At 35.2% G+C, this 12,544-nt stretch overlaps 1 protein-coding gene across 2 annotated transcripts in view; it reads right to left on the bottom strand.

Moving 5' to 3' along the window:
* LOC145291907 (solute carrier family 15 member 1-like) overlaps nt 1-12,544 on the bottom strand; it is a 166,290-nt gene that overhangs the window by 20,283 nt on the left and 133,463 nt on the right. For both annotated transcript variants that reach the window (XM_080137738.1, XM_080137739.1), the window contains 2 exons: nt 10,284-10,365; nt 8,445-8,561 (listed from right to left, as the gene is read on the bottom strand). In XM_080137738.1, coding sequence (XP_079993864.1) covers nt 8,445-8,561; nt 10,284-10,365 — 199 coding nt within the window. The remainder of the gene's footprint in view (nt 1-8,444; nt 8,562-10,283; nt 10,366-12,544) is intronic.

Raw genomic sequence — 12,544 nt, 5'->3', positions numbered from 1 at the left:
GAGATATCTTCTGGAGCAATAGAAGGATCCCACCATTTTCCCAGCGACCTTGGCCACAGACTTAATGTATGTGTTCCATTTAAGATCAGGAGTAAAGGTCAAACCCAGAAGCTTATCAAAACATGGGGCCTCCCCTAGACGAGAGCCATCCATTTCAATTGATGCCAGATGGGGATCAGAACGTTTATGATATAGAGATAGGAGCTTGGTTTTAGATGCATTAAAGGTAACCAGCCACCTCTTTCCCCACTGTACCACGCGCTTAAGATCAGAGGAGAGAGAATCAGAGAGAACATCATCATTTACGGCCTTTGATGTGTTGCCATAGATGGTCGTGTCATCAGCATAGATGTCAACGAAGGATTTTAGTATGTGTTTTGGGAGATCATTGATGTAGATCAGGAAGAGAGTTGGGCCCAGTATGGACCCCTGAGGGAAACCAGCATTAATATTGTGGGCCTCTGATTTCTGCCCATCAACCACTACTCTCATGAGCCTATCAGAGAGAAATGATTTAATGATCGAGAAAACATTTCCAGTTATACCGTAGCTGGAAATCTTGTGTATTAGGCCTTTATGCCAAACCTTATCAAAGGCCTTTGATATGTCGAGAGCAATTGCCCTAGAAATGAAGCCTTTGTCGAGAGATTCGCTAATCCTATCAGATATAACCGTTAGCACATCTGCTGTAGATCTAGCAGAATGGAAACCATATTGTGTGTCACTAAGAAGGTTATTTCTGCTGAGGTGGTTGACTACTTCTCTATTTATTGTGGATTCCAGCAACTTACTCATGACACACAGGAGACTTATTGGTCTGTACTGAGAGGGGGATGACTTATCACCTGAGTTCTTAAATACATGGTATACTGATGAGGTTTTCCAGGGTGTTGGGAAGCACTTCTCCTTAAGGCAACGCTTAAACAGTTTGGTAAGTATGGGGGCAAGTTCTGGTTGTAATTTTTTTAACACTATAATTGGAATACCGTCAGGACCAGTTGCTTTACTGGTGTCAAGGTTCTTGATTAGCTTGGCGACCTCATGCACAGATGTTTGTATGTTGCATAGCGTGTTGTCTGTTATAGGAGAGAATACGGGGAGTTGATGGCCTTCGTAGCACAGGGTAGAATTTGTCGCAAAGTTCTTGGCAAATAGTTTGGCCTTTTCGGATCCTGTCGACATGACCTCTGGTCTATTGATAATGGTTGGGATAGAACGCACGTTTCTGTTCAGGATCCTATTAGCTATTTGCCAGAACTGGTGGGAACCAAGCCACTGCTCAGCTACTTTGGATTTAATGGATTGAGCATATAGTTCTCTTGCATTTTTTATTACTCTTTTACAGTGGTTGCTGGCGGTCCTGAAAGCAGCTTTAGTTTCAGTGCATCTATTACGTTGGTAGCTACGGAAAAAGTGATTTCTGTGTGCGATGGCAGCAGCACATTCAGGGGAGAACCATGGCTGGCTGTTAGGTTTTTGTTGGAATTTTTTGGATGGTATGAATTGGTCTATGCCTACAAGTAACCATTCGGTCAGGTCTGATACTATAGAGGACACATCCATTTTAAACATGGAATGGAGAGGTAGATCAGATATGAATGTACGGAAGCTATCCCAGTCCGCCATAGAGTAATTTAAAACAATTATCTCTTTTCAGAACATTGAATACAAGATGGATAAAAGCAAATTGGCACAATTTTCTCATTTCAATTTAAGCTCGTGATACCAACAAAGTGTTTGACCCTGGAACTACTACTGAATGTACAACACAATAGTGGTTTAAGAAATTTTGTGGCAGCAATGAGAGTCTTGAAAATGATGAGTAGTGGTTGGCCATCGGATGTTCACAATGATCAATTAAGAACCTCTGGATTAGACGTAACATATACAATGATTTCCAACCTCTTCAGAGAGATTTTTTTTTTTTTTTTTTTTTTTTTTTTTTACAAAGGCATCACCACATTATCAAGGCCCAGAGGCCACTCAAGGATAAGGGTTAAAGAGTGTACAGTAGAAGTTGGTCAATATAGTAATCATTAGTAATGAAAATTTGGTAAATTTAATAACTTATATGGAATGGCTCATCAAGAACTTATTTACTTTAGACTTGAACAAAACCATATTGTAGTCAGCCGGAAAGCAGGAAAACGGAAGACAATTCCACAGGCGTGCAGTTCTAAGAAAGAAGCTTTGTTCATGGAATCTACGTTTAGGTTTAGGCACAGATAAAGAGTGGGGGAAATTATTGATAGTGTTTACAGCTAGACGAGTGTTTCTTGTGAAAGTTTGGCGAGGGGGGACCATAGATTGAAGCTCAGTTGAACACTTTCCATGAAAATAACGATACATCAGAGACAAACTCGCAACATCTCTTCTGTGAGATAGAGGTTGCAAGGAGGAGAAAAGGACATCTCCTACGAGGCTACGAAGTCTATTTTGAACTCTATCAAGGCAGGACAAGTTCTTTCTAGCAGCTCCTGCCCAGATGTGGCAACAGTATTCCATCCTTGGACGTACCTGGCTCTTATATAGATAGAGAATAGCATCAGCAGTGAGATATCTACTGGATCGATAGAAAGATCCCACCATTTTTCCAGCGGCCTTGGCAACAGATTTGATATACGTGTTCCATTTAAGATCAGGAGTAATGGTCAAGCCCAGAAGCTTGTCAAAACTTGAGGCCTCCTGAAGACGAGAGCCATTCATTTCAATTGATGACAAATGTGGATTAGAATGTTGATGATGTAAAGAGAGAAGCTTGGTTTTAGATGCATTAAAAGTAACCAGCCACTCCTTTCCCCATTGTACTACGTGCTCAAGATCAGAGGAGAGAGAATTGGAGAGAACTTGCTCGTTTACTGTCTTAGATGTGGTACCATAAATGGTAGTGTCGTCAGCATAAATGTCTACAAATGATGTAAGGATATGATTTGGAAGATCATTAATGTAGATCAGGAAAAGGGGAAAGAAATGTGGTACCTCACGAATTGAACGATAACCAAAAGATGAAGTGTCATCTTCCCTTCTTTTACACAACAAGAACATCTAAATCTGACCCCCAAGATCGCCGAAGGCATGGAATATATGCCTACATTAAAGATGGCTTTCCATGTGGCAGGGATATCTCCAGAGAAGACCCTAATCTACCTTATATATGCTTCCGGGTTGCACTTGCTTCCACCACCGCATTTATATTTGCCCTCTATCGCCCCCACAACAGCGGAGTTACTGTCTTTAAGAGTATATCAGAGAAAATTGACCACATCCTATCTGCTCATCCCTCGGCTAACATTCACATTTGCGGTGACTTCAATGTCCATAATGTGGAATGGCTAACCCACTCAAATAAGACTGATGATGAGGGGGGTTCTGTCATGATTTTGCCATTGCCTATGACCTCACTCAGATTGTTCCCGAGCCCACCCGTGTGCCCAATACTACCGGTCAGTACGCAAGCCTTCTAGACCTTTTTCTATCCACTTCCCCATAGCTATGTTCATGTTCCCTTCTATCTCCTCTGGGATCCTCTGACCATTGCGTCGTATCAGTTAAGATAAAAATGAAATATAATAAATCTACAGACGTACCTCTCCACCATACTATATACCGATGAAAAGAATTAGGCTTCCAAATGCCATGGCCCAAAGAGGTTTTCTTTCTTTTTTTTTTGTGTTGATCTGATGATGCAATAAAGTTTTATTTAACTTTGAATTCTTATTCTTTATTTCTTATATTAGATATATTTATTACTAGCAGTTCAGCCCAGCTTTGCTTGGGTCCTATGTACTGTTCTTAACTCTTGCTGACATTTTCTTAAGTAATAATCTGTACATTTCAGCTGACCACTTTTTATGCCCTATATTTTTTGCGCCTTTTAATGTTATTTTCTCTGGGTCATTTTGACATTTGTTTTTTCTATTTTATATTTAATTCTATCACCATTTAATTTTTTTTTTCTTCTTCACTGATTTTTTTTTCTCCACTGATTTTTCTTAATTACTTTTTGTCAGGGCAGACGTGTCAAAGGCATATCTTATTTTTCTTTTATTAATATTATTGGAATTTTTTCCCCTTTTTCTTGTACATATTTGTAAATTATTCCATGGATTTCAGCCTTTTGGATTATTTTGGACCATCTTCCAATTACGTGATTTCCTTGGATTTTACTTGTGCAAATGGAAATTTAATTAACTTTCTTGGATTTACATTTTTGGATTTTACCGTCATTGGATAATTTACCTTTCACCAGACTGTCCATTCACATGAAATCACCTTTTTCTTCACCATATTCCCTCTGCTTCACTTTTTGTTATCAAGTAAGATCTTTGACTTACTTGCAGTTTCATCAAATACTTTTGTATGCAAAATCCGATCCCGCATTTTGCTAATTCCTACCCTCTGATGAGAAGGAAAGCATTTCTTCGAAACTCTGCAGATTAAGGACTATCCACTTATTAAGTGTTTCCTTTTCAGATTAAATATGTTTTTAACTCTTTTTCAAACTATTTTTAACATGTTTTATTAACTATTTGCTCTTATATATATATATATATATATATATATATATATATATATATATATATATATATATATTAAAAAGTTTGACTCATGTCCATGTAATCTACATCTAAAATTTCAACTTTGACCTCTTGGCAGCCAAATTTTCACCCAAAAACTGATTAAAAAGCTTGCTGCATATCTGAATACCCTTCATGTAAAATTTCAAATGTTTATACCTAAAATTTGCTGAATAGTTTGCTAGAAACCGTAAAGCTCAAATCTTTTGAATTTTGACCCCTTCAGCAAAATAAAATGATTAAAAAGCTTGCCCTATGTCTGAATACACTTTATGTAAAATTTCAAATATTTAGACCAAAAATTGGGTTAGATGTCAAATTTATTTTAACTTTGAGTCCTTAACATTTATTGTTTTAGGCTCAAATCAAGTTAAAAAGTTTGATCCATGTCCAAGGAACCCACATCTAAAATTTCAAGTGTTTAGACCCAAAATTGACGGAGGAGTTCGGTAGAGTTTTCAAAGGTCAAATTGTTGAACTTTGACCCCTTGACAGCCAAATTTCTGGCCAAAAACCGATTAAAAAGATTTTCCCAAATCTCAATACCCCTTATGTCAAATCTCGAGTCTGTATACTGAAAATTGACAGAGTAATTTGGTAGGGAAATGTACACACACAGACAAACACACGGAAAATTTCACTTTTACAGATATATAGATAATATATATTTTATCTACCTTTTATAGAATGAAATGCATTTCTATGTATTAACAGTAATGAAAACTTATATGAAAGGAAAAACAAAATCTTTTCCATAACAATAAAAGGATTCATTCAATTATCTACACCATACAGAGTGGAACGATAAAATTGTCGCCACAGAAAAAACAATATGATTCCATTTCCATTTAATGAAAACCGTTTTTTTTGTTGCAGACCATCTACTAGTTAGCCAGATGTGTACAAATCTCAAACCGATAAGAGCCTTCTTTCTTATCTGAAAGTGACACAATGCTCAATGAGCAAGATCAGAGATGCGCCACTGTACAACTCATACTCTCTACCGATCCAAGTTATAAAAACAGGACCATTGCTAGCACTCTCAAAATGCATTGCTGAATTTCCACAAATAATAGGAACATGCCCAAGGTGATGAAAACAAAGTTTCCGGTCACGGTTATGGTCTTTGGTGTAGTTTCAAGTGAGAGCCACATCATGCCACCTCACATCTTTGAAGTTGGCTTGAAAGTCAACACCAAAGTGTACCTGGATGTGCTGAAGAGTGTGGTCATCCTCTGGTGCAATTAGGTGGCCGCTGGCAGATCCTGGGTGTGGCAGCAGGACTCAGTGCTGGCCTACAAGTCCAAAGAGACCCAGGCTTGGCATCAGAAGGAGTGCTATGACTTTGTACCCTTCTCTCACTAGCCCACTCCTCCCCTGATCTGAAACCACTAGACTACTGAAGTTGATCATATATCGAGAACATCACCAACATGACCTCCCACAACACTAAAGCTAGCCTGATTGCCAAGCATTTGCGGAGCTCCCACTGGCACTTGTGGAAAATACATGCTCCCAGTTCTGGACCTGTATTGAGGCGGTGATTGAGGCTGAAGGTGGCTACATTGAATAGATATCAGCTCTACTACAAATCAAGTTACCTAAATTGATGTTTTCAATAAAAGTTTTAAAATAAAGTTGTAATGTTGTTTTCTTTAGGGCGACACTTTTATCGTTCCACCCCGTAGAAGCAGTTACAAACATCTGAATGGGTTAAGTCAATGTACAAACTGTGTAAATGAGCGTTTTGCGAAGGTTGTTCAAGCAATGTAAAAAAAAATGCTAAAAGTTGTGTTAGAATTCACAGCTCATTTAGTGTCAGCTTTAATATTAAATCAGAAGAAAGCACTCATGCGATGCAAGTGCTACCAACAGAGGATTCTGCATACTGGTCTGCTAACAGACATGGGATCATCAGGAGAGAATGCACGCTGTTTTGGGTCTTGATGAATTCTCTGTGCATCCCTCCACGCCCCACTCACTGATATGAGACATCACTTCACTTCTCATTCCACACCCCATCATTTCTTTTCAGCCATATTTGATGGCTTGCCTTTCCTACCATTTTTTTTATCTCCTTTAGCATTTTAGTCACCTTCTTATGACTCAAGTGTAATGTCAACAACCACCCTTTAATTCTGTGACCAATGAACCCTCTATAGTCGACCTCAACAGGAAAGTGAACAGCTTGCCATCCAGTATCTTTGCAGTCATTAACCAGACCTTCATATCGTTCATCTTTTCATAATTGTGCAGCATCAACATTGTCTTCATAAGGCACCATAAATTCTATGATGGTTATGATTTCCTCTCTTTGTACAAAATGAATATATCAAGTTTCTTTGTTGTTGGAATTGAGAACTGCATTTGACATTCTGGCAAATCTGCTGCTACTTCCCACATGCTGTTTCATTTCTGCTTCTTTTTCATCGACACAGTGTCCTTGATGCACATCAGATCTTATGTAAAGTTTGTTACCTTTATTTGTATCTTAGAAATATTATCTAGAGAGTTCTGTATGGGTTCTGTAAGAGATACTGTATGTAGAGATATACCAGTATAAAACTAGTCTACTAAATAGCTTCATGCAAAGCGAACACACAGACACAATTTGTAAAAGGAAAAGAATAGGTAAATATCGCCCCTTTGACCTCATCTCTGGCAAATAGATGTTGACACTAACTTCCCCTTTTCTTCTTTCTTTTTCCTTTCTCTTTCCTCAGTGACACACAGCAGTAATGCTGGGCGCCATGCGTACTAAACGTATGAACATTCGCGTAATATCCAGCCTTACTGAGATAAGACAAACATTGCAAAATCATGAACAAACAAACTCTATAATCCATAAATTACCTCGATAACAACATTAAACACAATATTTAATCTCAGTCCACACATGATTGGCAGAGATCAACAATGCGCACGTACATACATAGTTTTATGTACTTTTCACAAAATCTATTGTCTGCAAAAAAAAAAAAAATGTTTAAATATTCTTTCTTGTTTTAGATAAAGTATATAATTGTATATAAGTAAAGCCAGTATCTATTTTAATTAATTGATGTTGTCGAAGGTGCAACGCTTACTGCAACATGTATGCTAATGATTTAATATTGGCTTGTGAAATGATCTACTTGTTCAATTAAAGACTTGGAGGAATTCTACGGAAAGTAAATTTTACCAACACTTAAGTAATGATCAGTGGGTGTCGTGTTGGAAAGATCAAATGAGACAAATTCCGAGGCTCAGTTTATGGAAAGGAAATCGGGTGCAACCCAATTTTTTGTGGTACCTAAAAGCATTTAGTACATAAAAAATGCAGTGGAATTACTGGTAGGTTTAGAGAGGATAATCAATTTGTGTGCAAAAAATATAAGACATTGGAGATGGCTGAGGACTCAGATATGAACAAAGTATATCTGGATGGTAAAGCTATTGAGACTGTCGAGAAGTTTTGTTACATGGTGATACTATTGAAGCACAGAGTGGGGCAGGTGCTAGTGTGATTAAAAAATTAGGAGCATATGGAATAAGTTCTGGAACTTATTCCATTACTAATCAGCAGAATGTTATTACTGTCAACCAAAGGAAGAGTGTATCCAGCAGGTGTACGCAGTGTAATGATGTATATAAATGAAACCTTGTCAGTATCTGTTTGATGCACAGTTAGAGATTAGTTACATGATATTCGTTTGATACAGAGATTAATAGGAATTAGTATTTAATGCAAAAATGAGCACAAATTTATCCATCAATTTAGCATAAAGCATTCATTCTAAGTCAATGGCCTATAACTTTTTCATGTTTTCAATGTGCTAAAAAGTCTATTTCATGTTTATTTAAAAAGAAGAGAAAAGAAAATAATACCTGAAGATGTAAAACGTCTCCTGTAAAATAGGGCGAATCAACAGAGATTTGACAAGGAGCCATGTTGAACAATGTCAGTCGACTTTGATCGTTTGGTACTTTCATATTCATAGTGTCCTGAGAAAGAAAAAGTTCAATGTTTTGAAATTAAACAATTTAAAAGAAATCATTTTTACATTAAACATCTGTTTAATGTAAAAATGAAATATATATTGTCACATTTTATGCAAGAAAACAAAAATGACTGATTTAGCATATTTACTGATCTAAATGACTTGCAATTTTGAAACTCTTTGGAAGTAAAGAGTGTTATTAATTTGAATACTTTACTATATTACATTCATTTACTTGAGTCGAGAACCTGGCTTTTCAGTATTAATTATTTCTGTAAAAATGTTTCTGTAAATAAACATATTTATTTTTAAAAAGTTTATGGATACCATTATTTATACCTAAAAAAATATTTTACTTTCAATATTAATTATTTCTGTAAAAATCAGTGTATGGATATTTTTATATTTTGATCTATATTTTTGACAGGGTCTTCAAATTAAGTAAGACTGCTTACTTCAGAGGAATTTCACAACAGGAAGTTGTTTGGATCAGTAAATACACTAAATCAAATAAATCAGCCAAAAATAGTTGATTTAGTGGTCAAATGAATCAGGGAAAACCAGATGGGGATGAAAAGAAAATTGAAAATTAATTATAATAGCATGAAAAAGATAGAACCAACTTTTACTTTGAAAAGAGAGGAGTATCATGAGAGGACATTTTCTTCAAAAGTATTAAGATATTACAGTTTCTTATAATAAGTATTAAGACATTACAGTTTCTTATAATAATATTAAAAAATGTATAATTATTACTATTAAAAACATTACATTAAAATTAGAATATAAAAATGTTCTTTTTAAGAGTTTCTAGAGAGTTCTAAATATAAAATATAAAAATGTTCTATTGAGTTTCTGAAATGTTTTAAGTTGAGGTATTCCATTTGGAGCATTTTTGGAACTTTCCATTCACCAAAACTATAAAAGAATGCTGAAAGCATCAACTCTTTGGTTAGTCAGATTGTGAGTCTGAGTTGTTACGCTTCTCCATGGTTGTCAGACGCTGACTAGATTAACTTTGGCCAATATTTCCTGAGATCCAAATTCGGTCGAAAGGAATCTTATAAAAAAAATCAGTTACAAGCACCCCTCAAGGAAAAACAGGACTTGGTAATTATAAAGATTTTCTGACCTTCTCTCTGACTAAAGAAATATTGTTATTAATTCTAAAAAACTCTATCTTTCTTCTAAACGTAAACTAGACTGAATTAAGAATTTGCTTATCTCCCTAAAATCATTTGTAAATATTTTTTGTTTTTATGTACAATAAATACTTTGTCCGAGTTTTACTTTTTTTAATATATGTTGCATGTTTAATACCCCTAGACTCAAACATGTAACACAAAGTTTGACTATGGCTTAATTTGACGATCTGCAAACTATGCAATATTCTATATTTGTGCCTGTTTATTGAGAATGGTATCATTTAGTTATTTTGTTATACAGCATATCAACCTTTGTTAGGTTATTTAATACCGATTCCAGTTATTTTGGGAAAAGGTTTTATGCTTCAAGTTCTTTATATCTTCAAATATTTATTCATGGTGTTTGATTTGGTTGTTTTGTAGAGGAAGATTGTTTTGGGGCTTTGCAGTCTTTGTGTCTTGATAAGAGAAAGGAAGAAAACAATAATATCAATGTTTGATGCATTTTAGATCAGAAAGCCAGTATCTTCAAACAGCCTGATCTGCACTAGAAGAGAATTGTATAAAAAAAATGCACTTACATTGAGATGAAGCTGAACAAAACCTGCCATAATAAAAGCTGAAGTTGCAAAAATCATTCCGGTTATCATTCTTTGTAAAGGCCTAAAACAAAAAGAGTTTGAAAAATAAGATCAAAGTCTGCAATGTAGAATAACAAATTCTTAGATTAATTCCATGTCTACTTCAATTACTGTGAAACTGTCCTCGTTTTGGACTGTTGTACCCATATGCACATTTGAACTAAAGTCGAACATGTCTGAAGAAAGAAAATTTTCCTGAAATATCATATATGGAACTTCCATTAAACACAAGTAAGAATATAGCACAATGTTAAAAGTATTTAAGAAATACACATATATACTGCATTAATAAAAGGTGAATCTGCATAGCCTATTCCATTATTAATTTGCATCAGTTTGTGTTGATCCATACACCTGCATTATATTGCTTTCATAAATTAACTTTATGTAAACTAGAGAATGCTTCAAGCAAACCACATTAATCTCTTATCTTAGATTAAAGTTTATTTTGTTTATTTTTTTAAAATTATTATTATCAATTATCAAGGTAAAAAGCTATTCAAGGAAAATGGTTAATAGGATGGAACAATTGTCATCTGGAATTGATTAACACAATGAACTAATTATATATTATTTTTATTTTTTTTTTTAATCCTTTGAGATGATGGCAGTAATTACTGAGGATACAGTTACAAGACTCAGCATTCTTATCTCGTCACAATCACCTGAAGAAATCCAGAGGATGAGTTGACTGAAATGTGGTAAGACAACAGTTACAACAACTAAAATGAGGATAACTGTCCACAAAAAAATGAAAATGCAAAGAACTAAGTTTAATTAATTATGAAACGGTTTATAACAAATACTTGTGGACATTGGATTTGATGATGACTATATTGTAGTCTGCAGGAAAGGAGATGCTTGCAAAGAAGCTATGTCTATAGAAATTCCTCCTGATGGAGGGAGAAGTCTTTTTCAGTTGTGGTAAAAGACAAGTTCTTGCTGTGAATGTCTTATGATGAAGAACTAGTGATTGAAGCTAAGTCAAGCATCTTCTATGAAAATAATGCTAAAGTAGAGAAATATCTTTTTTGTGGATGTTTGATGATATACATTAGTTTTGTAATTGTCTGTATTTTTGAGATGAAGTGTTTTCATTTATTGAGATTGTCGGACCAACTTCCTCATCTTGGTTGTTATAGTCACAACGTTTCGGCTGTTTTACCCTCCGGCCTTCATCAGGTGTTTTGTATCAAACTGGGGAACCGTTTGTTAGGAGTCTCGAACTCAACCCTTTATTATTATTACGGGGGGTACCGTGTTCGGACTCCAGCTAGGCTCTGGGACATAGTTGCTGATTCTCTGTTTTGAATGTTACTTTTCACTGCCTTCATTCAGGATTGAACTCGGCACCTTTGGGTAACCCCCATAATAATAATAAAAGGTTGGGTTCGAGACTCCTAACAAACGGTTCCCCAGTTCGATACAAAACATCTGATGAAAGCCGGAGGGCAAAACGGCCGAAACGTTGTGACTATAACAACCAAGATGAGGAAGTCAGTCCGACAATCTCAATAAATACATTAGTTTTGTAATTCATTTCTTAATGCTTTCCATTTTTATGATCTTATTTACATGTATTTGCTTCTGAATTAATCTGTCCAAAGTCCTATAAAAAACGCACATTAAATTTTATAAAAAAGGTATAGCCAGAATGAAATAAAAGCCAAAAAGTACTTACACAACCGTTAATACCTTAACTTGCTATTTATTTTTTACTTTCTTTGACATCTAAATATAAAATTCTATTTAATACAAAACGATTGAGAGATATGACAATTTTTAATCATTTTTTTTAATCATTACTCATGTCACCATCTCAATCAAATTTATAGGCATGCAGGGACATAGAAGCAAAAGAATTTAAAGTGAAAAGGATTATTTACTTTCTTATAGCTAATTTGTAATTTCTAAGAAAAATAACAAACTCTTCCATTCCTTGCAAAACTTTCAGAGTGTGTATGATAAAAATTAAAACAGAAAATCTTTCTCCAATCTATATTCTTCAAATGTGGTAAAAATTGTAATGCATACATTAAGTTTTCAACTTTAAAAATAATTTTTATTGCCGGGGGGGGGTAGTAGAAAAAATTAATTCAAATTTTTTATTTTTTTTTTTTACAAGGTGGTCACCACATATCAAGGCCCGGAAGCCACTCAGGGATAAGGGTTATTGCATGTACAGTACGTTAGTGTTGAGA

Source organism: Euprymna scolopes, chromosome 13 (assembly GCF_053919585.1).
Source record: "Euprymna scolopes isolate OS-2025 chromosome 13, ASM5391958v1, whole genome shotgun sequence".
NCBI classification, from domain to species: Eukaryota; Metazoa; Mollusca; class Cephalopoda; order Sepiida; family Sepiolidae; genus Euprymna; species Euprymna scolopes.
Note: the sequence above shows the minus strand (reverse complement) of the source record. Positions and strands in the feature narration are given on the sequence as shown.